Source organism: Catharus ustulatus, chromosome 6 (genome assembly GCF_009819885.2).
Source record: "Catharus ustulatus isolate bCatUst1 chromosome 6, bCatUst1.pri.v2, whole genome shotgun sequence".
NCBI classification, from domain to species: Eukaryota; Metazoa; Chordata; class Aves; order Passeriformes; family Turdidae; genus Catharus; species Catharus ustulatus.
Window position 1 is genome coordinate 47679531 of NC_046226.1, and position 25313 is coordinate 47704843.

Genomic DNA, 25313 nt, shown 5'->3' on the forward strand with positions numbered 1-25313 from the left:
TATAACTACTCTTTTTTATTTTCAAAATAATTTAATCTGTTATTTGACTTGCTGGTTTGCAAGTGGCCTCTCAGAAACCATCTTGCCCGGCATCCCTGTGAGCACAGAGGGCTCTGCCATGGGCAGTGTCCTACTGATTTGTCAAGGCTGATGGTTGATTTGTCTGCTTTTTTTTCCCCCCTCTCCCATTTCAATGCAGAGGAGTACGAAGAAGAAGGTAACAAAAAATGCGGAACGTAATTTATCTTTCTTTGATTCTTGGTCCTGCTTTTCTCTTGTCTACATTTCACCCTTCTCTTTGATGCTTGCTGCTAAAGGCAATCTGAAACACTTTATCAGTAAACCAGTTGGAAAACAAACAAAAAAAAAAATCAAGTTTTTTTGGGCTGCGATGTGCAGAGCCTTAATGTTACAGTGAATATTTGTATGAGGAGATGGTGAAAAAGCTGGGGGCTAATCTGTCCAGAAACTTGGAACTTTTTAGAGCAGGGACTGGTGCAGAACCCCCATAAGATAACATTGGTGAAATCCTGCCATTCTCATTTTGGCAGTGTCCACAGATTGAGTTTAAATTTTGACATTGAAAAGAAGAGCAGGTTGTCCAGCTGCTGAGGAGCAGCTGACAGGGCACTGCTGAGGACAGAAAAGGCAAGGCAGAAAACCAACTGGCAAAGATGACGTTTCTTACCCATGCCTTTAGCTGGCAAAATGTGATTTGACAAGCTGTGAGAGACAGAGTGCTGATCTGGAAAGATGGAGCATGAAAAACCCTTCTCACCCAAGTTGTTTCACCTTTTGAAGGCAGCAGGGAGAAGGTGATTGTGGAGATGTATCACTGTCTTTGCTGGGCACTTTTGACACACTGGCTTCAGTTCAGGAAGTGTAGCTGCCAGTTGTTGTCCTTCATTTTCCCAAGGTGTCTGGAACAGAGCTAAGGGCCAAACTCTTGGAATCTCTCCCAGGATCTACCCTTAGTGTCTAAGGCATCTTCTAAGGGGTTGGAAGGAAAAACCTTTCCTGGAGGTGGAATATTTGCACATGGAAGGTATGAGACAGTTCAGAGACCGTGAGTTATCTCTATGTAGCAATGTCCATGTCCATTTTAGGGATTTATATATAGCAGCTTGTTTGTTTGTTTGTTTGTTTTTGTTTTTGTCGTGGGTTCCTCCAAGTTGCTGCAACAGGCAAATTCCCATCAGTGGTGTTGGGAACAGAGGTGAGACTGTGGCCATGGTGGGAGTAGTTTCTGCTATAAGGTACATTATGCCCAGGTAACTATTGCCCCTGACATTGCTTCTGAAGAGACCAAGGGCTTAGGGAAAAAAAGAAAAAGGAGACACCAAGTAGGTTGTAGAGCTGCCTTCAGACATCATGTGTCTGCATGGAGTGCCAGAGCCAGGAAGGTGAAGGTGTTCTTCATGCTCCATCCTTCGTGTCTTGTCAAATGTCAAAAGAGCAAGCAAAGGGTGTTGCTCCTAGACAAGCCTTCCTTAAAGGAAAAGCATTTCTTGCCTTTCTCCTTTCTTCCCTAACTCTTACTTTTTGTTTTCAAGTATTTAATGACTGATATGAAATTAATAGGCAGGTGACTTTCAATTTCTTTTTAATCCGCATGACTGGCTCCTCTGAGGTGTATCTTCTCTTTGCTCCATACTTTTGCTTGACCTTTGTGTCTCTTTCTGATGTCATCCATTTCTTTTCCATGTAACTTTTCTCCATCACTTTCTAACCACCATTTTTTCTCCAGGCCTTAGCTCACCCCAGCACCAGTTTCTAACAGTTTTCTGTTTTCATTTTCTTGCTTGCTGTTGCTGCTTTTGTTCCATGACACTTGCCACCTGAAGCTCAGGAAGAAGGTATGTGACATGGCTTCTGCTTCCTTTCCCTCTCACTGTGGAGGGAGAATGTGTGTAAAGAAATCCAGATCAAATGGTTCACACCCAGTGTCCAGGACTCTGTCCTGAGCCACAGACATCAATGCCATAGTGGACATTGATGTTATTTATTGAGCTGGTAGGAAATTTGGCCCCTTTTATTTGTTAAAAAAAAAAAAAAAACCAAAATTTAATATACATTAAAGAAAATACATTGATATATACATTAAAAATGTATATAACACACACACAAATAATTTTTATATATACATATAAGTGTATATGCATATATGTGTATGAAAACAAGCATATATATATTTGTTTTATTCTACTTTTTTACTGAACTGCTTGACTTATTTTTGCTCAGTAGTGTCAAAATGAATATTTTAAAGGGAGGGGGACACCCTGCAAAGTTTATATTCATCTGGTAAAATTCAGGAATGAATTAGTTTGAACTTTTCAAGTTGATAAATGTTGGTGAAAATTTTTCACCATGTGAGAAAAAAACTGTAAAGCAAAAGAAATACAGCAGTTGTATTTTTGGTTAAAAATTCACCAAAAGTTGGGTTTAGGGTATTTTAGCCAGCTCTAATAAAGAATAACATATTGGATGCCTTTTTATGTGGTTTTCACTTGTGGTCATATTCCCATATTTCAGTAACATTTATAACCCCATAATGTGCCCATAAAAATGTTATTTTTAATTCTCTCTCACCCCATAATTCCATCATTGTGTATTCTTACCCATAAGGGCTTGGGAGCTTGGCAAACCTCAGGAATGTTCCAATAACATATTTCCTGTTTTAATTTTTCTCTTCCTGTTTCTTTTGCCGTGTGACGTTTCCCACACCCAGAAGAGGCTCAGGAGGAAGGTAAGTGAAGGAAGCAGCATCTCAGCCCTGCTGGTTCCTGCAGCAGGGCTTGCTACTGATGTGCCCCTCGATTTTGCAAGGTGATAGAAGAAAGCAAGAGAAAGATGCTGGGACAAACTATCTCCGGGCAGAGGGTTTTTCTTTTCCCTTGTGGGTACCCCACATCCCTGAGTATCTGTGCAGACACCTCCAGTTTTGGGGAGGAAGCAGCACAGAAAATGTGGATACCATCCCTTCATCCAAGACACAACATGCTCTGAGGCTGATTTTTAGCCCTGGGTATCTGTGTGCCATGGAATAACTGGGGTCTGGCTAGAAAGGTTTCTATCAGGTGTCAACTGGTTTCTCCTACGTAGCTTGGCAGATCATGGTCAGATGGATTTTGAAGTCAAAATCCATCTGTGGTGAAATATGTGCTTAGCCCAATGCTATATAGTACATATGCTGTGTCATATTATATATAAAATATATAATATGTAAGTTTATAAGCTATGATATATCATATGATATATAATATGCATAATCCTGCAGAATTATAACCTCGGAGATGCTGGTGGGTGACCCCAGCTGGCTCTCCACATTGCACACAGCATTGACAAGGTGTGGGAAGAGGGACTGGAACAGAAGCTCACCCTTTGCACTCCAGAGGTTTGGGATGTGGTGCTCCAGGTGCAAAGGAGCCAAAGGGTGTGTTGGTTCCACGTTTGCAAAGCTTTGTGCTATGGGCATATTTTAAACAGGGGTAAACCTGTTTGCAGTGCCACAACAGACCCACCGTGAGCAGTTTGCAGAGTTTTTACAGCATCCAGGTCCAGATGGTTTTACATTTCTTGTATCTGTGTGCTCTGGTCACCTGTCTCCATTTCATCTTTCATCTCCTCCTCTGTTCTTTATTTCACACATCCTGTGCTTTTTCTTTCTTCTTTTTTTTTCTTTTAACCCTCTGTTGCGTTCACACACTAACTGTTCTCATTTTCCATCTCATTGCTTTTGCTTCCTGCCACATCTCACCTGACGAAGCTCCTGCAGCAGGTACGTGCCCTACTGTCCCAAATGCTCCCTGCTGGCTCCTTGGTGGTGGTGGGCACTCTACGGTGGTGCAAGAGCAGCAGCACCACTCACTTTGCCTTTTTGCTTCTGTTGTCTTTGCTGTCCCCGTTCCCTCTGTGACGGGCTCTGCTGCTGGCCAACACACAGAAATCACACAGTGCAAGGTCTGGCAGAGTCAGATCAGTGGAAACCCCTGCCCTGTGCCCATCTGGGCAAGGGAGCTGTCCTCTAAAACTGGAGCTAGAGAGAAATCCCAGCACGTGATATTTGAGTTTATTGTGAGATTTTGCCTGTCCAATATATTTTTACTTCTTCCCTTCACATGGTGAAGTTGTTTCCCAACCACACGTACCTCAAATTCCTTTGCCCTCTGAGCAGAATTTTCAGCCTATTCCAGCCCATGTAACAATGTATTTTTCCTAATGTTCCTTTGCATCCTGTCCCGTGGCTCTTCACACCAGAAGAAGCTCAGGAGGAAGGTATGTGATACGACTCCTCAATTCTTGTCGTTCAGAGTAAGCTCTGGCTTAGCCAGCAAACCATAGGATGGCAAAAGAGGAGTTACAAATAGGCACATTAATACAGACTAAAACTTGCCACCACTTTGTTTTTTGTACTGTCTGCCTTCGTGTTCTGTCTTGACATTGAATGTCAATGTGAGTGGTAATTGTTGCATGAAAAAAAGGCTTGAAAAGTGCTGGGAAATGTAAACCTCTCAAAAGGATGAATGTTGAAAAGCCCTTACTCTGAGATTGGTTGGGTCTCCTTGGCAGGGTTATTTTGGACCATTTGGGGTGGATCTGGCCTGCAGACTATGGGCAGAAATGCTCATGATTGGCTGACATTCTTACAATAGCCTTTCCACACATCTTTTTTTTCAGCATAATCCCTGTGGTATAGAGCAAATGGTGACAAATCTGATGCTTTAGCTTTGCAAATGATTAAAGATGGTATTCTTGTTCATATAATGGAGTTTCTAGGCCACTGTTTCATGGCAGTGCTTGCAGCCACCCAAACCCTGCTGGCCTCAGGCTGTAAATCCAGTTGGGCAAGCATCAGGGTTATGAAACAGAGTGCTGCTCCTGGCTTTGGGCAGGACTGCAGGAATGGCTGTATAAGACAAATGGCATCTGATATGGCCTCTTAAATCAGCTTTATGTTTTTAATATCTTAGCACCATTTGCACCCTCACTTCCAGTACTGCTTTTGGTATCCATACTCATTTTATTTCCTTGCAGCATATTCTTAGCTTTTCCCTCCCCCTCCATTTTGCCCAAGTGAAAAGTTGTTCTGATGTTTCTAACACTCTCATCTCCCTTTGCATTTTGCTCTGTGACTCTTCCCACACGCTAAAGCTCATGAGGAAGGTATGTGTGCCATGACTTGTGAATTCCTGTGTTTCTGTCTGGAGCAGTAACTCGTGCAGGAATTCTGGAGGTGGTTGAAGATGAGCCGATGCAAAAAACACCCTCTGCACGGTTGCTTTGCTCTCGTAGGAGCAGCGGTGTGATGAGTAATAAACACTAATTGCTTTTTGAAAACAATGCCTGAGGCTCAGGCTGGGCCCTGCTTATGTATTCCCCAGCACCTGATGTCTCCAGCCAAGCAATTCCCATGGACACCAGTTGGTACAGGGATAGTGCTCCTCCCTCCATTTCCTCTGTGCCACGCCCCAGGGTTAGAGGTGGGACAGCCGTGTCCTGAGGCCACACTGTGTCCCTCAGTAGGGTGCACCTCCTCCCCAGTTCCCTGCCACTGCACAGAGGCAGAATTCCCTTTTGCAGCAGTGTATGGAGGTGTTGGGACACTGCACCCAAAGCCATGAGCGTTTCAACAAGTGACACGGTGTCACACCTAATTTTTACTGTTGGGGTAAGGATTGGACTGAGTGGCATGATTTTGGTTGGAGCATACTGGAGAACAAATGTAGTGTGTTCTTTTCCCACAACTATTGGGGTGTTTCTGGGTTAATGTGTGTTATGCACAAACAGGGGTGGCAGGGTTGCCTACTTACTTGATTTAAGAACTGGAATTAAGGTCCACGTCTGGTAAGACAATCTCTGCGATTGGCAAAATAGAGGGTCATGCATCTTAAAGCATCAGCCTGGCAGCCCAAACCCATTTACCTTTCAATTGCCCTTCTGCTTGCCCAGCCAGGCTTCCATGGGATGCTTTATCCTGCAGGCTGGAGAGCAGTAACATGCTCGTACTCACCCTCCATCGGTGTGCAGCCTTACACACCAGAGGGGAAATCCTGGGTGCCAAGGAAATCAATGCCAGCTCCTCAGAGCCCATTGATTTCCACAGTGGCTGGGATTTCTATGCACATGAATAAGAGCAGGTTGTCTGTATCCTTTTTGCACATTCAAACTCATGGGTAATGGACTGACTTTAAATACAAGTCATGTTTTTGTCAGCCCAAGGCTACCAGTGGCATTTGATTTATAACATTATGAATATATATGTCAGGCATCTGCATTTTTATATCCAAACAACCCTTGCTCTCCACAATTCTAATTGACATTCACATGTGCCCTCTCACTTAATCTTATTAATGGTTTTATCCCTTTAACCACCCCCTCCACCACCTTGGCTAAGGAAAGTGTAAAGGTTTTTAATTATCCTCTGTTTCCTGCTCTAATTCTCTTATGTTTCTTTGCATCTCCTTCCCTGCTACTTCCCTTTTAAAGAAGTCCATGAACCAGGTATGTGACTTCTGAATTCCTCTGCGTCAATCTGAAGGGTTATTGTGTGCTGGAAATTCAATTCCACTCGGCAGTTTCACAATTGGGTCATGTGCTGAATTGGGACAAAATGGACACTTTCCAACCAACCAAAAAAAGAAAAATATAAAGGAACACTTTGTTGACAGCTTTTTGAAAATTATGGTTTTTATTTAGTTAAAACATTTTGTTCCAACTTTTTTTCCCCCCCTCTCTCCTCTATGGAGGATTTCCAAATGTTGAAATGAAAATTCTATTTTAGATGCTTTTGAAGCATTGCCTTTATGGATAATGTGGGGTGTATATATAGTGTAATGCAAGAACAAATCTGGAATAAGAAGTTGCCACAAGGCAAAAAGTGGAAAAATTTTGTTCCAGAGATGTTAATATCTCTGCAACCTTTATGGCTGTGAAATGTTTCTATTTTTTAAAACAAAATCTCAGCTAAATCTATGTGAGTTCTGGAATATTGAAATTTAATTGAAACTATGATTTATGTTGGAAAATTTTACCAGTAACTCTAGTATTATACTCAGGAATTCAAAGATGGTGGAAGTAAACATAAAAATTAAATATTAACGATAAACTGTAACTTGCAGCTTCCTCACACCTTTGGCCAGTCATAATTTCCTCATCACTCTGTGATGCATAATAATGAGGAGAAAGCTAACTGCTGCATGAAAAATGTAGTAACATTTTTTGTAGACAAACACCTCCATGTATGAGCTGTAATAACAGGCGCTTGCTGGACTCGGAGCCATCCTCACAGTGCGTATGGGAACGTTAGAATATGTATTACCTGGGAAAGCAGAAACTGAACTTGCAGTGTCCTCTAAACTGTCTGTGGAAATTATTCTGTGCCATTTGGAGTGGCTTTATTAAAGGAGTCACATCTCAGCAGCCTCCCACCCCAGCTATTTTGCTCTGCTGTCCACAGAGGCAGACCAGCCTCTTAGTGCAGAGCAGATTGATGCTTCTGCCAAGGCTGGAGTGAGGGGAAAGCTGATTGATTTTTACATGACTTAATACTTCAACATTCATCTCTTCACTGCTTCTCATAGCTCTCCTGTTCTCATCGCTTCTTGTTTCACATTCTCTTTTAAAAATATTCATTTTTGTCTCTTAATCTGCACCTTTGGTTTTTCTGACTTTGATTTGCACAAGCTAAAGGTCATTGCTTCCACCACAGCTACTTTGCTTGCCTCTGTACCTCTTTTCCATGATATTTATTGAACTGCTACTCACTACTTGAGAACTGGTTCTCTAGCATTGACAGATGTATGAGCTTGAAATTTGTGCAAAACACAAGGCATTAACATAATATGATAAAAAATAAAGCCATAACCACAGCCTCCATGCTTTCTTTTCTCTCTATAACATAAAGCACAATAAAACCAAAAGACAATGTAAATATAACAAGCTTAACAAAAACCTTTTATGTCAGAAGCAGACTGTCTCAGCTTCTCATGTAACTGCATGATTATTTAGTTTCTCTGTTATTAATGCTGTCTTTGCTTACCACATCTTCTAAGTCACAGCTTTGACCTGCACAAGTCACAGTTGTTGCTGTTGTGGAATTCTTGCTCTAATTATTTCATTGTTCTTGACTTTTTCCATCTAACCAAGCTCATGTTTGTGAAATATAAATTCCTATGTATTAATCTGAAGTGTTCCTGTACATAGGAATTTGAAAATGTTGAAGAACACCAGAATCATGAAGAATCAATCCATTTTTGAAATTCCCTAAAACTTATTTTCTCTATAGGAAAGCATAAATATTGTTTGTAACTGAAGAAACACCACCTAAGAAGCTTAGAGCAAGATTTTTTTAGTGTCCCTGAAAACTTTTAGGGCTGTGTCTACCTCATAGCCCTGACAGCTGCAGAAACCCAAGCTGCTTACACTTGCAGGGAGTGGACTGCATCAGGATTCTGGCACAAAAACTCAAGCAGTTCTAGTCCTTTGCAGCAAAGACAAGCTATGTGCAGTCACAAATATTGCCAGTTCTGCAGAGCTAGGCCTGGACTCTGCCAGCAGAGATTCTTAGATGGTGGAGCTTCAAATGCAGATATAGGGATACATCCAAAGCAGTACCTCCTTCAGCAATTCTCACATCCTCATGCCAGCTCTGATAGCTAAAAGGGCAGCTGAAACCTAGGTAGCACTAAATGTTTGTAAAAATCTATTCTTGGGTATGTTTCCTTTCAAATTTAAGGATTTAAGTGTTATTACACTTGTCCATGGTATATAAATTTGCACGTTTTAAACTGTTGAAAATCATCAACATTCAAATTCCCTTTATCTTTGGTTTCTATGGCATCTCCTTCCTATCTACTTCATACCCCACTGTAATTACACTCCTTTTCCCACTCTTATTAACAGTCTATCCCTATAACTTGGTCTGCAAATTATACTTCATCAACCCAGTCTTACCAAAGTTTGAGGTGATCCCTTCCTGCATAACTTATTTCTAATTATTTTATCTTCCTTTCCTGTGTTTTTCCCCTGACACATCCTACTAAATGAAGCCCCCCCTCCAGGTATGTGATTTAACTTCTAAACTCCCTGGTGTCTGTCTGCTGGGATGGTGTGTGTGAGAAGTGAACACAAGTTGACAGGGGATAACAACTGATCATTTAAGGATGGATTATAACTTGCATGCCTTTTGGGGTGGTTGTATTTCAGTTTAATATTTTTTTTTTCTCAGTTAATTGTAATCAGCAGTAAGGAGGAGGAAACTTACTCGTTGCATGAAAATTTCACTAGAAACTGGGGGAACACACATGTGCTGTTGTGAAAGGGGAGCTCAGCAAAAAGTCTCCTTGTGGAATGCACTAAATTCTGCCCTGTGATATGAGAGTGAATGTTTCTTCCTACAGGGGAGGATTTATTTCAAATCTCAGGGCAGAATTTGACCCATTGACTGTACATGGGGAATATAAACACTATGAGAGTTTGTGGGTTTTTAATGCCTGCTTTGCAAAATATTTGGTGATGTGTGTGTGTATGGCTGAAAAGTAAAATCTGCCCTGCAAATTCACACTGCTGATCTATTCCTGCTTTGCCAAAACCCAGAAGAATGATGTGTAGACCTGCACAGACTTCTAATGAACCTTTTCTTCCTATGAAGTAATCCGTTTGTAATTTTGCATTGCAAATGGATTTGAAGAGCAGCAGTACATTTATACAGACATCAATGTTGTCTTCAAGGAAGAAAATGGCCTGAGCCATAGATCTGGAAGGGAACTGAGCTTCTTTGGAAGTTAGCTGAACGTTGATGATGAGTCATGGCAGGCATTTCAGCAGGTCTCTGAACCACACTGTGTTTATTTCCAATGGCTGAAATACTGCTGTAGTAAAGGATGGGTCCAGTGGTGCTTTGAGAGTGCTGGCTATGTTCATGTGCATATTTCCAATCCAGGTATACCTCAGTACACTGTGCTGTCAGGTTGTGCTTTATGCCATATGATGATTAGAAGAGTTTTTTTAAGCACTGCACTATTATCATAAATCTGCCTCTTTTTCCTTTCCTCTTCTGTCATTTCTCTTTATGTGTTATTTCAAATGTAACTATTTTATCTATTTACTTCTTGACTTCGTTCTTGGCCCCCCTCTTCCTCCCTGCCCCTCCTCCCCATTGACTCAAAAGCTCTTTTGGTGTGTGAAATAACAGGTTTCTTGTTCTCATTCTCTTGCTTTCCATCTCAACTTGTTCCATGACACTTCACACCTGAAGTTCATGAGCCAGGTATGTGACATGACTTCTGGTTTACTCCACCTAGGTGCAACTCGAGAGTGTGTATGTGTGTGAGAGAGGGAGAGAACAGGAGTCCTGGGCTGGTAGAAGAGAAGAAAACAAGAAACTAACATTAACCACAATTCTCATTTGCAGTCCTCTTCTCCTTTAACCTCCATGCTTACTGCTACCTTAACATTACAGCATTTTTAAGTCCTGACAGTCTCTCCAGTTTTTTCCCTGCCTTAGTTCACTAATTCCTTTCTTTTCTCTCATGCGTTCCCCGGTCTCTTTCCCAGGATTCCAAGAGCTTTAAATAACTGTTCTGTGTTTTTTTCTATTTCCTGTCTTTCCATCACTGCTTGCACCACGACAACAGCAGAGGAAACTCATGAGGAAGGTATGTGATGTACCTACAGACCCTCATCCTTTTTCTTTTTCAGTGCTGGGGAAACAGTGTCAAAAACACTGACACTGTTCAAGAGAAAACAGAGTATGGGAGGGAAATTATCTCTCTAGATGGATTTCAATGAACATGGAGAAAGGGTTGTTTGGTAGCCAAATCAAATCACCAAAAAGGTGTTTTTTTTCTTCTTTTTCCATCTCTGGAGAGTCCAAGGTTCCCAGCATAACAGGGAGGGAGTGGGGACAGGTGCTCTTAGAACAGTGGTGGTTGTGGATTGACTATTGTACTTCTCTTTTTCTTTTGTCCTTCAACCTGCAGCCAATGAAGAAGGCGAATACAATGATGGTAGCTCAGAGTTGTCTTAGGACAACAAAGTCATCTTTCTAACATCTCACTCTCTTTTAAGTGTCTGTTTTTGTTCCTCACTTTATTTTAAACTCAGGAACTGGGCCAAAACATCTCTGCTGCAAAGAATCGCTCACTGTGCATATCCAATCACCCTTGGGGAGTCATTAGTGTATTGAGAAGCCTCTACAGCCTCATTAGGATAGTAGATGGTGAAAATCAAGCTCTAGAAGCTTGCTCTGAGCTTGTCTTTTAGCCAGAATCTGTTATGTCCTAGCTCTCATCAGCAAAATGTCTCTATCCCCAAAATATCAGGAGAGAATCTCTTAAATCATAGTGGAATATCTGAAAATGGAACTGAGCCCTGCACAGACGTGCATCCCTCACACAGCCTTAGGTGTCATGGGCTCCAGGCCTGAATCTACAGAAATGCAAACTTCTGCTCAAGCCATGCACTTAAAATGGTGCTCAACATTAAACATCTATTCAGATGGGAGGAGATACATATGGCCTGGTTGTAATACTTGCTAGAACACACTGCTAGGGACAAGACTCACGTGAAAGGACCAAACCTAAATATGTGCAGGGTCAGTGCTGCTCCTGTAGAAGATAACTTAGCCCCTCCCTGGCCAGTTTAAACATACAGAAAGTTCTCATGGAGTTTTAGAAGCTGTTGAAATAACTTGGTTCTTCCTGACTGCCCCAGCCCCTAGAACACCCAGGCAGCTGCTTCAAAAGACAAAGCCCAACGTCACTTGAAAACACCCTGCATTTTCTGTGTTTCTTGTTTTGTTTCATTTTCCTTTTGTAGATTTTTTTTGTTGTTGTTCTTTTGTTTTAATTTTCTTGCTCGCTTTTCAGGCTGCTTTTTTAATTTAGGGAAATACCCTGAGGACCTTCCTGAGCCTCTCTCTGTCTTTCTTTTTCTCATTCTTTTATTTTTAATAGCATATTGATTTCCTTTTTTTCCCAAGGACACAGTGTGAGTTAGATATGTTGCTTCTGAGAAGTGGGATTAAGGGAGGGTGTTTAGGGATTTCTGAGTGAAATAAAGGCAGTTCAGCTGGATTCCCAGAGAAGGAGAGCACCATGTGAATATCTCACAGACTGGGCAGGAGAAAGCAGGGTTGCTGGTATTTTGGTGGTGTATCCTCTCCATGCACTAAGCCTTTTGGAAACCAGAAACTCAGACTCTCTAATCACCAGGGCAGTGAACTTGGATTTGCAGTGTCTCTTGCCTTCTTTTGGCAGGGTTGTATGTGGGGATTTTGTCTCAGCCCTGTGGTTCGTAGTCAGCATGACTGGAATGTCAGTCAAAATCCGCCATAGGAACAGGAATTTGCTATGACAATTCCTGCTTGTCAACAAATTTTGGCCCAGTGTCCTGAAAGAAGGGGCATTTCAAAATAAATCCCCATCCCTGGACTGCTTTTGGTTCATACAGTATGGACAAAGGCTGGGTCATGCACTGCAGAGGATAGATTTTTTTCACTGTTTAATTTTTAATAAAATGCCCCTTTTTCTGGTTTTCTGCAGGTACCTTTAAGAATTCTAACTACATTTTCTTATTTCAAGAACAACTAACCTTATTTTTTTCATTTTTACAATTGTTTGTTGGAGTGCTGATTTGGTGGCAGCTGAAACCAAATTCACACAGTTATTGACAGACAGGTGTCGATCCTGGCAACCAAGGTCAACAAACAAAACCTGTCATTTCCCATCTACTCTTTCCCCCCCCCTCTCTTTGAAGTGTTACTAACTGGCAGCTTTAAGCCAAACAGGAATGTCTGTGAAAATTATCTGGGTATGTCAAGGAGGAAGGGAATCCTATGTAAATAACCTGATAGATTGGTTAATTATGATTACTTTTCCTCTCTCCAGGTAAAAGGCAATTTAGCTAACACGTTAAGAAGCTCACTGGCTATTTGAAAAGCAAAACAAATAAAAAAATGAGTGGAGGAATACAAAAGCACGCTGTTGGCTAATGGTATTTTTCTTCAGGAGTGATTTGGGACTTCCTTTATAGTGGAGCAGTCTAAAACACATTTGTAATTACATGCTGTTTGTTTTCTTAGCATTGCTCTGGCATCTAGAGGCCTCAACTGAGATGTGTTTTGGCAGGCAGTGTTCTTGCAGTAAATGAGAAAAGCCTAGCCCCTAAAATCTAATTAATGAAATTTGTATGGGAAAGAGTGAAAAAAGGGAAATGTTGGTCTCTGATTTCTTTTACACATTTCTCACATCTTTTCTCTTGATTATCTCAAGAACCCATTTCAAATCACTCTCTCAATTTTTTTTGTTATCCAACACCCTTGCATCTGATTGCTTCAATAATTTTTTTCCAATGTAAGTTTTTTGCTCTTTCCCCCTCTTATAATTCATTTTCTTTTTCCATTTTTTTTTTCTGTTTGCTATTCCAAATTTCCACCATTAGTCCCCAAACTGCTGGATGCAAAAAAGCACTTGAAAAAATATAATATATTTCTATATTATGATATTGATTACAGGGTTCACATACCCACTACTGAAGTGGTTATTTTTACTTTTACTTTACAATTTTATTTTTTTTACCAGATTCAGTACGCTATGAGCTTTTTTACCTCAGTTCCTCCCACTGAGCCAACACTGGGAGAGTCTTGTACCACAGAATGCATCAGCATCCCTGAAAGTTCAAATGTAGTGTGTGGTTATGAGCCTGGGTCTCTGAGAGAATGGGCCAGAATAAACACATAGGTTTAATTTATTTCTGTTTGTAACAGCGCTGAACTTGCTGGCATTACGCTGGAGTTACTAACTAAAGCTTAAAAAGAAAGCAGGGAGGGGAGGTGACCACAAGCACAACTGTTAAGTGAGTAACTCATAAGACCAGCACATGTCTGAGAGGCAGGGAAAGGTCACTTGCTGCAAGGGAACAATTCTCACTGCCAGAGGGCCCAGGTCAGCAGTCTCTGTGATGGTTTAGCTGCCTGTCAGGGCATTATGCCTCTCCTGGAGATGAAAAGATCATTCCCATTAATGCCCATGGGAATTTTGCATGTACTTCGGCAGGAGAGGATGCTTGCTGAGGGAGGATGGCCTTTCCAAGCTGGGTTTGAGGAACACCACACAGTGCAGAAGAATAACCATCTTCCCCATGGCACTGAGCTATCTCAGGGACACGTGCCCTGAGATGTCTTGGAAGCCAATGAACCTGGAGAAAATGTGTGTCATGAAGGTTTTCCCCTCTTGGCCTCCATGTGAGGCATTTGAACAAAACTGGTGAAGCCTGGTTATCACTGAGACATGATACTGTAAATTCAAGTTTAATGAAAAAGGTACTGATTGAAAAAGGAATAATTTTCTTGTACCCTCCAGCCCAGCTGGCCTCCTTAGAGCTTTGGTCAGGATGGTTTGAGAAAAACAATTTTGCATTTACACAAAACCACTGATTTCTAGATGCTATGTTTGGGAGTTTTATACAGTCTCTTGATTCTTTTCTGCCAAATTCTGTTTCGAGGGTAAAAACAGATTCACTCCTAGCAAAAGGGGTGTGTGAGTGTGTGTATTTCTTTTGGAAGTGCTTGAGATCTAACCAGTTTCTCTGTATGTTTCCCTTAAGATTAAATTTCCCTTCCCTCCTTTTACTTTAGCAGCTGGTGTGATCTCTGTTGTTCTAACTTTCTTCCTCTTTTTCCCTTCCTGTTTTTCTACATCCTTCCAAATACAGAGGAGAAGCCCAGAATAAAGTAAGTGTGATGGGCAGGGTTTCAAAACCCTGGGATCATTTTTCTGATCTAGCAGAAGCCCTTAGATTCTCTATTAGGCAAATGACCACTAGAAGTCTTTATTCAATTCTCCCTCATGCCACATCCATCTGTTTGTTCCTGCACACCTTTCCAGGATGTCTGCTGCCTTCAGAGGATCCTTAGCAGGAGTTACTGGCCTGGGCCTTAAGATCTGTTCCTGACAGAGAGAATTCATGGGCTGTGTGAGATGCAGAGGTCTCACAGCACCCCAAAATACAGGCAGCTCCACAGTAAATCCTCTGTGAGAGGCCATAGCTGGAATCTGCCCTCTCCCTCCAGGATTCTGACAGTGGGAAGGGTGGCAGCTGTTGGGCTGGGCTGAGCTGAGCTTTACCAAGGTTTCCTATGGACCTGCTGGCTCTGAGCCCAGCACCTTCCCTTCCCACTCTGCCAGCTGCCCAGGACAGTGCACAGCCCTGCACGGGCAGACTCACAGACCAACATCTTTCCATGTGGTAGGGAATGACCACAAGCATTGGGAATAAAGAGGGGTTTTAGGGGTAACTCCTAACAGTGGTCCTTAGGACTTTTCTGGAGTAGTTTTCCACTGATGTGCTCTTTTACCCCTCCCTATCTCCACCAACATTCCTCCTTGTCAGCATGGTTCCTGAGGGCAGGGCAGGGCAGGATGGGCTATTTAAAAAGCTGTGTGTTCTTTAACATGAAAATATTTTATTTTTGTTTTTAACTCTCTGCAGACTAACTGCTCCTAAAATACCAGAGGGTGAGAAAGTAGATTTTGATGTAAGTATTCCTGAGACTGGCCGTGTTTGCACTTTGTACCTGACAATAGACAGGAGTGCAAACCCACATAACTCCTCATGTATTGGGTATTGGTGAGGGTAAAGGCAAAGATAAAAGTATGGTTGATTTGCCATTTGATTTCAGCAGAAGGCTACTCTCTGCTCCCTGAAACTGTCGGAATGCATTCACTGATAATGTGACTAAGTTAAAGTCATGTATTTCTTTTTTTTTTGTTTATCTCCTTCAATTTTTGAAGCCACTATAAGGAGGAGAAAATAGGTTTTTAGAGATCTCAGATCCCCTGTCCCATTGTTGCAAATGGCTTGAAAGTTGCAGGCTCTCATCTGAGAAACACTAGCTAAAATTACAATAATAAGGAGAGATCCAAACACCTTCCTAGAAAGTTGCTAGAAATATGAAGAAATTCTGGTGCTGAAAACCTCCACAGAAATATTTGCTTTGCCCAAAATGCAGGGATATTTTTTAGGTAAGATTTGTATTACAGAGCCAAGAGGAGGCAGCTTAGTATATGCAAAGACAGATTTGTAAGCAAAGCCAGGGATAAAAGATGGTGCAGGGAAATGGGAGATTTGGATTCTTTACACTTCTGGGCTCCTGACTGTTGCATGAATGAGTGTCTGATTGCACTAGCAGCCATTTAAGTTAATCCATAGATTTCCATGGAAATCTACAGATGCTTTCTACTTTTGTTTTTCTGTGTATGCAGGGTGCTGGGAATGTCCAGGGCATAATACTAGAGCAATATGGACTTAATGCATTTTCCTGCTATTCTAGGACATCCAAAAGAAAAGGCAGAACAAAGACCTGATTGAACTGCAGGCCTTGATTGACAGCCACTTTGAAGCCAGAAGAAAGGAAGAGGAAGAGCTGGTTGCCCTCAAGGAGAGGATTGTGAGTCCCTGTACTCTATTTCTCTGTACTAGATTGAGAGATCATCTGTAGATGAAAAGCTGAAACTGCTGTCAGATTCTGACAGAAAACTGTGCTCTCATGTACAGAAGTGACTGCTCAAGTCATCATCAAACGACTTCTCCCCTGCCTGTCCCCTCTCTTAACCCCTTGTTTTATATCTGAGAATTGTACAAGAGACCCTTCTGCATGCTCTAGATGAAGAGAAGGTGGCTCCCACTCAGTGAAGCAAAGCTCTTGGTAGTGGGGTGTGACAGTGGAGGCAGGTAAAGCCACGATGATGTTCCAATGCCTCTGCCCCGCTCCCTGCAGGAGAAGCGCAGAGCTGAAAGAGCAGAGCAGCAGAGAATCCGGGCTGAGAAGGAGAAGGAGCGTCAGGCAAGGCTTGCGGTAAGTTCTTTGCTTCCCTCCCCTTGTCTGTGCATCAAACTGCAGAGATCTCCACAGACAAAAAAACCTACAGGTTCTGCCTGCCCCAGGCCAGAGATGAAATGACCACTCTCTTAAAGCCAGGGCAGAAAACAGGAGTTGCTCCTTCTCCTCAATGAACTCCTCTGCTCACATTCCCTGCAGTGACACCGGCTGCTGGGGGAGCTGGGAGTCTGTCCTAAACTAACTGGATTTGTGTGTTGCTCTCCACAGGAGGAAAAGGCACGGAGAGAGGAAGAAGATGCCAAGAGAAAAGCTGAGGATGATCTGAAGAAGAAGAAGGCTCTGTCCTCCATGGGTGCCACATACAGCAGCTATCTGGCTAAGGTAAAAACCGTGGATTGATGAAGGAAATATAAAAACATCAAACCATTAAGTTGACTGGGACCAGTCTTCATTAGAAGTTGAAAAGACGGCCCAATGTTGAAATTGTTTAATTCAGGCTTAATTTCTGCAGTCTGACATTAATTGATATCCTGAAAATAGGCTGACCAGAAGAGAGGAAAGAAGCAAACAGCTAGAGAGACGAAGAAGAAGGTCCTGGCAGAGAGGCGCAAGCCCCTGAACATTGACCACCTTAATGAAGACAAGCTGAGGTAACATGTTTATCCTAATTTATTGAATGTGATCCACTAATATTTGGTCTTATTGTCCTGGAGTCTTCTCTGGTGATAAAACGAGGTAGAGGAGGGGGCCTTCCTTGAAATTCATCATGGGACACACTTAAGTTGTGCCCTTGCTTAACCTGGAGGAGAAATGGGAATGCTGGGAAGTGTTGAAATGGTTTGGTAGCCCTCTAGCTGGGCTCCTGCCATAGCTCTGTTAGCCTGTCCTGCTAATTAGAATTAGCTGCTTACAGGACTAGCTCTGGGATTAGCTGAACAAGCCTACAGACTGGTATCTGTATCACTCCCAGGGGAGAGTTAATGCTGCTGAGGTATGAATAGGATCTCCATGAAGGCTGGAGGCTTGGGAGCTAAGAGCTCTGGTGCACAGCAGTCATTAGATGATAGTCTGGACTGCGCATGTTGGAGTTTGCACATTTACATGATTGAAAGATGAGGCTGGCTCACCTCGGCCTTGACACAGATGAGATTGCACAATGGCAACTGCTCTGCTTATCTGGGTGACCTTCAGAGTCCTCCTGATTCCACTGCAGTCTTATCTTTCGTTAACAGTTACGGGGAAAATTAGAGGAATTATGTTAATGTGTGACACATGCAAGACTGCGAGTCTAAAAGATTTGAAGGTGAGAAAAATGTGACCTTGAAAATGATGAGTAGCTTTAAGAGAACAGAGAGGGTTTTACAGGAACATGTGTGGATGGCATTAAATAAAATTCATTATTATTGATAGGAAAATCATGGAAAAATATCTGATGTCATGTGTTTCTTCTGTCTTCCTTTCCCCCTAAACATACAGGGACAAAGCCAAGGAGCTGTGGGACTGGTTATATCAGCTGGAGACTGAAAAGTATGACTTTACAGAGCAGATCAAGAGGAAAAAATATGAGGTGAGTTGAGAGGCCATTTTGCTAACAGCACCAGGTCCAAAATGTAAAAATCTCTCTGATTCCTCTGGCAAAAGTCACGTTGTGACATTATTTGCATCTCCAATGACCCTTTGCAATATTTATGCAGCAAAATGCGTGGAATTGCATTTCCCTAACATAGATACTTAAACCAGATTGCACATTTAAGGCTAAAATTTAATACATCACTTCTAAAGTTTTCAGTGCCTCATGGAAAGGCAATCCCAATGGAAAATGGACATCCTGCCCTCTCCTGAAACATTGTTCATTCTTGTTTATGTATAGGTAACTGTGGCCTGAAAATTCAGTAACTCTCAGTTCACACAATTCCATTGCAAAGTAATCTTTTTAGATCCATCTTTGATTTCAAACTTGAGTGTTGCAAGCTTTATTCCATCCCAGACAGATTACCTGTGGACTGAGCTCTCTGGAGTCACTGAAAACTGTCTCCAGACAGGAGCACCTGACTGAAGTGTCATATGGTAACAGAAAGTGGACATGTTCCCTTCACACAGTCACTGGATGGGGCAGCACTCACCCACACTAGGTTTCAATGGCTGAGAAATCCTACTGGATTTCTCTGTCTCGCTCTCCTTTTAATTCCCAATCACACAGACACGTGCTGACAGGCAGTGAGCAACACCAATGTAACTATCTCAATCTCTCTTAGATTTTAACAATGCGTTGCAGGCTGCAGGAGCTTTCCAAGTTGTAAGTACAATGAACTTGCCTGTGTAACAGCAGCAGCAAAGGCTACCAAATGCATGAGCCTGCAGCATGGTCAGAGCCCGTGCCAGACAGGAACTGGCACTCGGCTCCAAGTGCAGAGAGAAAAGAGAAAAATGGATCTTGTGTCTCTCCATTCACTTCCTTTTTCTCTCCCTTTCCATTCTTTGAAAACATAAAAAGTGGTAATTTAGGAAAAGAGTCAAGAGGGCAACAGGGATTTGGTTAAAGAACTGAGCATGCAGTCTGAGAGCATCCCAAAATAATTCCCTATCCAAAACCAGGTACTGTGTGCATGGGGGCAACACCCTGATGCACCTGGGGTACATGCAGAAGCTTAGGAATACACATGGGATAGCTTAGACTACAGTGTATAGAGAATATATATGTATGGGCTTTGGAAAGCTTCTCCACATGGTTTTCTAGATTCAAAATATTGGACAGGGCTAGCTTAAGGATAACAGGTCAAGTGGGAAAAACAGGAAATATGGCAGTGCTGGGGAGGGGTACATGCTGTGGTAATGAGACTTCTGCATAAACAAAGAGGTGGGAGCCTGCTGATGAAAAGCAAGGAGACGAAGTACAAAGAATGAGCAAAGCAGAAGGAAAATGCACAGCTAAGATGGGAGAGGAAAAGTGGAAGAATAAGGGGAGGATGCCAGCAGGAAAAAAATGAGGAGAAAGGTAAGTGAAAATAGGAAAGAGAGTGAAGGAGACACAAGCAAGGATGCAAGGGAGAGAAAAAGGAAGGAAGAGGGACATACAGAAGTAGAGCCATTCTTTAGCTCTAGTGTCTGTTGCTCTTTAGTGCTTCATTGGAGAGTGAGTGTCACAGTCATGGTCATAAGGTTATGACTGAAGGTAAGTCTTGAGTGCTTGGGTCAAACTGAAGACAACTGGTTCTCCTCAACACTTGGGGAAAATACTTGGTTGGTAAACAGCAATTTAAATACTAAAACTTCCACAAGTAAGTACAAACGCAAGTGATCTGTTGATCTTTCCTTGCTTGTGTTGTCCTGTTCCCAGTAACATTTCAGTCTCTCATATTTTTTCTGTTTGCCATGGAAAGACGTGAGCCAGGAATAACGAGTTCTTGGGACAACTGGAATGTACGACTTTTGTTTTTCTTTTTTTGCACGGTGGAAATGTCAAGTGTGACTTTAAGTATTCAAAATTTGGGTCATCAGTTCTTGGACTGGCAGAACCAGTGCGGAATTTTGAACTGCACCAAAATCAAAGCTTACCTCTTGGCAAGGGCATCTCTTCAGTCCAGGAAAACTAAGTTGAACTCTGACTCAGTTACAAATAAGAAGATGAAGGAGCAAAAGAGGGCTCTCTTTCACACTCTAGTGTTTTTTAGGCTTCTCTAGTACATGAGTTCCAGGATTTCAGTAATGAGTCTAGGCTTACAGACCAAACTGAATTCTAAGTCAGGCTATAAGGTGTTTATCACATTCAAGGTAGGTATTTGCTTTCCTATGCACCAGGCCATCTTTTATTAAATGAGTGGCTGGGAAAGTGGTGAGTGCTCCTCACCTCCTGTTCTGCCAGCCAGAAAAAGGAATTCCAGCAGAATGTGACACCCATCTTCCATTCTTGAGGTCCCCATCCAAAGACCACTGAAGATCTTTGGGTTTACAAAAACACCTGATGTAAAGGAGTAAGGGAAGAGTGAGAAGGTGAGATTGAATCATGCGGGTGATGGGAGCCATCCAAGAGCTTTCCAGTTGGCCAAAGTGACATTCATTCCAGTTCAACTGCCTGCAGTTTGGCATGTGAGTTCATAGGAGATTAATTTCAATATGCATAAGCACTTCTAGTAAGAGTTATAAAATTCTAGCTCTTCTGTCACTTGACATGTGAAGGTGGTTTGCAGATTTATTGCCAAGAAGTAACATTTCTCTCCTTCAACCATGGGTGAGCTTTCATTTTAAAGGAAGTATTAATTCCTACTCCAGGCACCTGTTTTGAGCACTCCAGCAGGTAAAATTCTCCTCTCCTTCAGAGAACAAGGTTTCTTTGTCTCTAAAAACCCTGGTCATGTATGTTGTTTGCAGATTGTCACCCTCAGAAACCGGATCGATCAGGCCCAGAAGCAGTAAGTATTTATATCCCCTTCCCAGCTCCTGGCTTGGGGATATCTTCTCAGTGTTCAAATGTGTCACTTCAGCCCCAACACTGACATTTTCTTGTTGCAATGAAATGGGGCTAGAGATGGAAGGGACACTCCCATCCTGCCTCACATTGAGAAAATGAAGGGGAAACTGAAGTGAATGTAACACCTAACAAGAAAAAAATCATGTTTCTTCACACCATACCTTCAAAAATTTCCTCTGCTTGTTGTTGGGTTTTTCAAACACCTGAATGAGGTGCTTTGAATACTTGAGGGAATACAACCCTTGTTTATGAAGGATAAACAAGTGGTTGCTAGGATTATGAAGAATGGTGTGTAACAAGACTAACATAATGGGATTACTGCTGTGAGTTCTTTTCACTCATCATCTCTCTCCTAATTTCTTTCACCACAAGACTATTCCATATCTTTATTCTAGGTATTTTAATAGATTTATGAGATACCAGGAGTAGACACAGCTTGGGGGTCATAACATGCAGAAAACTGACACTCACAGAGAAGTAACTGCAGGGCAGAAAGGAAGGAGAGCTCTCCAGTGGTGGGTTTGCTCTTCTCTGTGTGTCTCTATCTTTTTGGCAAAGTCATACCAGGAATGAAGCAGTGGTCTCTGGTGATATCTTTGGATGACAGGAGTGACCAGTTACTGCCTTCCCACTTCCCCAAGGCACCCTGACTTATCAAAGGAATGTAATAATGGGGGTGTGGTTGTCTCTAATGCCAAACATAAGGCCTGACATTTCCGTGGTATTTTCTGTACAGAGCTGTAGGCTGATAAATCTCAGCAGAATGTGCAGCTGCAGAAGGATGCCATGGTTTGTCTGGCTGCTCCTGCTCTTGCAGGGTTGCTTCCATACCACCCACAACAGGCCACTGCCTGCTTGTTCCCCCAAAAGACACGGTGCTCTCTCAGGACATCATTTGGAAAGGTTGCACTGGGAAGTCCAGAGCTAATGAGATTTCTGTGTGCTTCAATTTCTATCCACGTTAGACACTATCATTCCAAAGCAGTGCCTGCCAGCGTGTCATACAAGGATCAAATGAGTCTTTTGCTTCAGACTTTATTAAATCTCCTTAAGCACACTGTAAAGGTTAGGTGTAACATCAAACATCACAGGTGCTTGTGGGCATAAAAGGACTCTGTCTTTGTTTGAGGAGCTATGCAGTTCCTACACTGGGTTTTGAACCTTCAGCACGGCTGGCAAAAGGGACATAGAGCTTAATTTAAGACAAGCAGAAAGTGCATGCTCTCTTTAAGGTAAACCATCAATTTTTCAAATAGACCAAAGGTATCTTGGTCAAAGGTAAAGTATCCACTGTGTGTGTGTCTCTGTCACTGTGCTACATCCTTCTGTAAATATGGCTGGCACTCTTGAACCAATCCGTGGGGCAGCACAATAAAAAGCCCCCCAGATGTGAAGTCCTCATGTTTTTCTTCTCCCTGGAGTGGTTCTGAAGAAAGGCCTCTGTTGGCAGCAAGGCCCCACCACCTTGTGCTTGGTCCCCAATGCCACACTCTGCCACGTCAAAGAGCTGCCCCACCTTGCATGCTTTGGTTCAAGAAGCAGCCTCATCACTGTGTGTGTGAGATGGAAGGGTTTGGGGGTGTGCTGAGCCCCACAAACCAAGGTGCTGCTAATGGGAACTAGGCAGAATCTAACTCAACTAACTCCCTGCCTAGCCCCATTCTGAGCTCAGGCTTCTCAGGCAGAAGGTAAGTGGCTTGCATGTAGGATTGCCCTCTGTGTGCAAGAACTCTTGGAGAAAGTTTGCCTCAGGTGCTTTGAGAGGGGAGTGTAGCTCCCAACTCCCCACACACCATGAGCAAGACAAGGATATTGATATGAGAGCAGGCCTAAAAAATTGTTTGGATTGTTTTGGAGGCTCTTGGTCTTATGATATAAATAGCCACTCTGCCTTTGCTAGAGTAGAGCACTTCTTAGCTGTTTTTAGTGTTCAGCTTTTTGCCTCCACTACTGAATGGAACATCTGGGGAATTTGATCAGAACTCTTTCATATTGAGCAAATTTCTCTAGATAGAGCTCTAAATCCTAAAATCTAGAGAACAGCAGATTTGTATTCAGAAAATATCAAGTCTGTGGCTGCATAGACCTGTCACTTAGTTTGGATACCACTTAGATTTCTACTCTGATAATCCAGGAATCTGGAAGGGTCCATCTCTTCCAGGCATGCATATCCTGTCTTTCCCATTAAGAGCCCCCAGGAGGAATCTTTTTCCACAATATCAACAATATTTTTCTCATGATGTGATCAATGGCAGGTGTGCCCAACATGTGAGAAGTGAAAGCAGCTGAAACCTAATCTAAGAGTCAGAAATGCAGAGTGGCCACAGAGCCCCACTTCTTCCATGCTGACATGTTTTTCTTTCCTTTTGCATTGTAGCAGCAAGAAGGCAGGAGCCAAGGGCAAGGTTGGTGGGCGCTGGAAGTAAAGAACCAGGCAGGATGGCCCTTAGTGGTGTGCTGATCCCCTGCAGGTCTCCTCTTCCCTCCTTCACCGATCACTTGTGTTCTCATGCCTCAATGATAACAAAAATCACATCAGCCTGCGTTGGCTATTGCTGCTGCTTTTCTTCCTGGAGGGGTCTGGTGGCTTCCTCAGGCAAGGGGAAGCAGGTTCCCTGTGGAACTGGGATGACTCCTTGCTGGCATCTTCAATTCCTGCTGAGCGTGTCCCTTATCCTCCTGATACCAGCCCTATGCCATCCTGTAGATTGCTGTGTACAAATCTCTAGATTTTGTAAATAAAGCGCAACCAGTACCTACTCCAATGACAGCCCTCTGGAATGGTGTTTTGTATTTTATTTAATGCTTTCTCATTTTCAAAGGATTGGTCCAAACCCATACTTAATATCTTTTGATCCGTCTCTACATGGGGGAATAGGCTTGGTATGATCAGCAAAGACTCAGGACTGGGGGCCTGTTTTAAACCATCCTACAGGCAGATACCAAGAGCTGACTGTTCTCAGGGAACTCATAATCTGGCTGCCAAATGTAGTTGAAATTGACTTCAAAGGTCGAGTGATGAAGTGAATCAAAGAATAGGGAATAAAGGAACAAATTTCTAGAAGTGGTAGTTTTCAGCACATAGCTTTTATTAAATGCAGACATGTGCAGTAGAGAATGATTCATTAAAATATGACATTAAAATATTTATTGAGGCTATTAGCCTGCATACAATATTAAAGCCCAGTACTGAAGTTTGAATTACTTGGTTAATTCAATGTAGATGTCAAAACACAAATGGCTGTTACTAAATTTGAGCTGTGAGCTGTTCTGTAGGGCCTCTTGTCTTTGCCAACCCTTGAACTGCCCTGGTGGAGGGAAGTCCATCAGAGTCTCTCCCATGTTTCCAAACTTCTGTTTCTGGTGCCTGTGTGCCCACCCTGTTGGCATATGCTGAGGTGTCATGGAGTCATGGGTGGTTTAGGTGTGAAGATGCCTGAAAGATCATACAGCTCCAACTCCCCTGCCATGGGTAAGAGCTCTTCTCATTAGACCAGGTTCCTCATAACCCCATCCAGCCTGACCTTGAACACTGCCAGGGATGGGGCATCCACAACTTCTCCAGTGCCTCACCATCCTCCCAGTAAGGAATTTAACCCCAACGTCTCATCTTAGCCTGCCCTCTCTCAGTTTAAAACAGCTGCCCCTTGTCCTGACACGGCATGCCTTGGTAAAAAGTCTCTGCCTTTCTTACAAGCCCCCTTACATACTGAAAGGTCACAGTCAGGTCTCCACAGACCCTTCCCTTTTTCCGGGCTGCACAACCCCAGCTCTGCTGTACTCCCTGGGAGGTGTCCCAGCCCTTCCAGCATCTCCTCCGGCCCCGACCCACCAGCCCTGGGTCTGTGCTGGGCTCTCACCAGCACACAGGACACGGGAGAGTCAGGACAGGACCCCAGCAAAGGCAGACAGCACTGCAGCGTCCCACAGAGACACGAATTTCACATAATCACAGAAATGTCAGGGTTGGAAGGGCCCTCTGGGGATTGTCCACTCCGAAGACAC

The 25313-nt window shown here is 42.8% G+C and overlaps 1 protein-coding gene across 1 annotated transcript; it reads left to right on the top strand.

The window, feature by feature from the left end:
• The first annotated feature begins 1381 nt into the window (after positions 1 to 1381).
• On the top strand, positions 1382 to 24073 carry TNNT3 (troponin T3, fast skeletal type). Its single transcript, XM_033062782.1, has 14 exons — positions 1382 to 1403; positions 2729 to 2746; positions 6487 to 6501; positions 9048 to 9059; positions 10635 to 10655; positions 14713 to 14731; positions 15490 to 15535; positions 16331 to 16447; positions 16778 to 16855; positions 17108 to 17221; positions 17381 to 17490; positions 18317 to 18407; positions 21209 to 21249; positions 23686 to 24073. The coding sequence occupies exons 1-14, from the start codon at positions 1382 to 1384 to the stop codon at positions 23732 to 23734; spliced, it is 753 nt and encodes a 250-aa protein (XP_032918673.1). The 3' UTR covers positions 23735 to 24073.
• The last annotated feature ends 1240 nt before the right edge of the window (positions 24074 to 25313 follow it).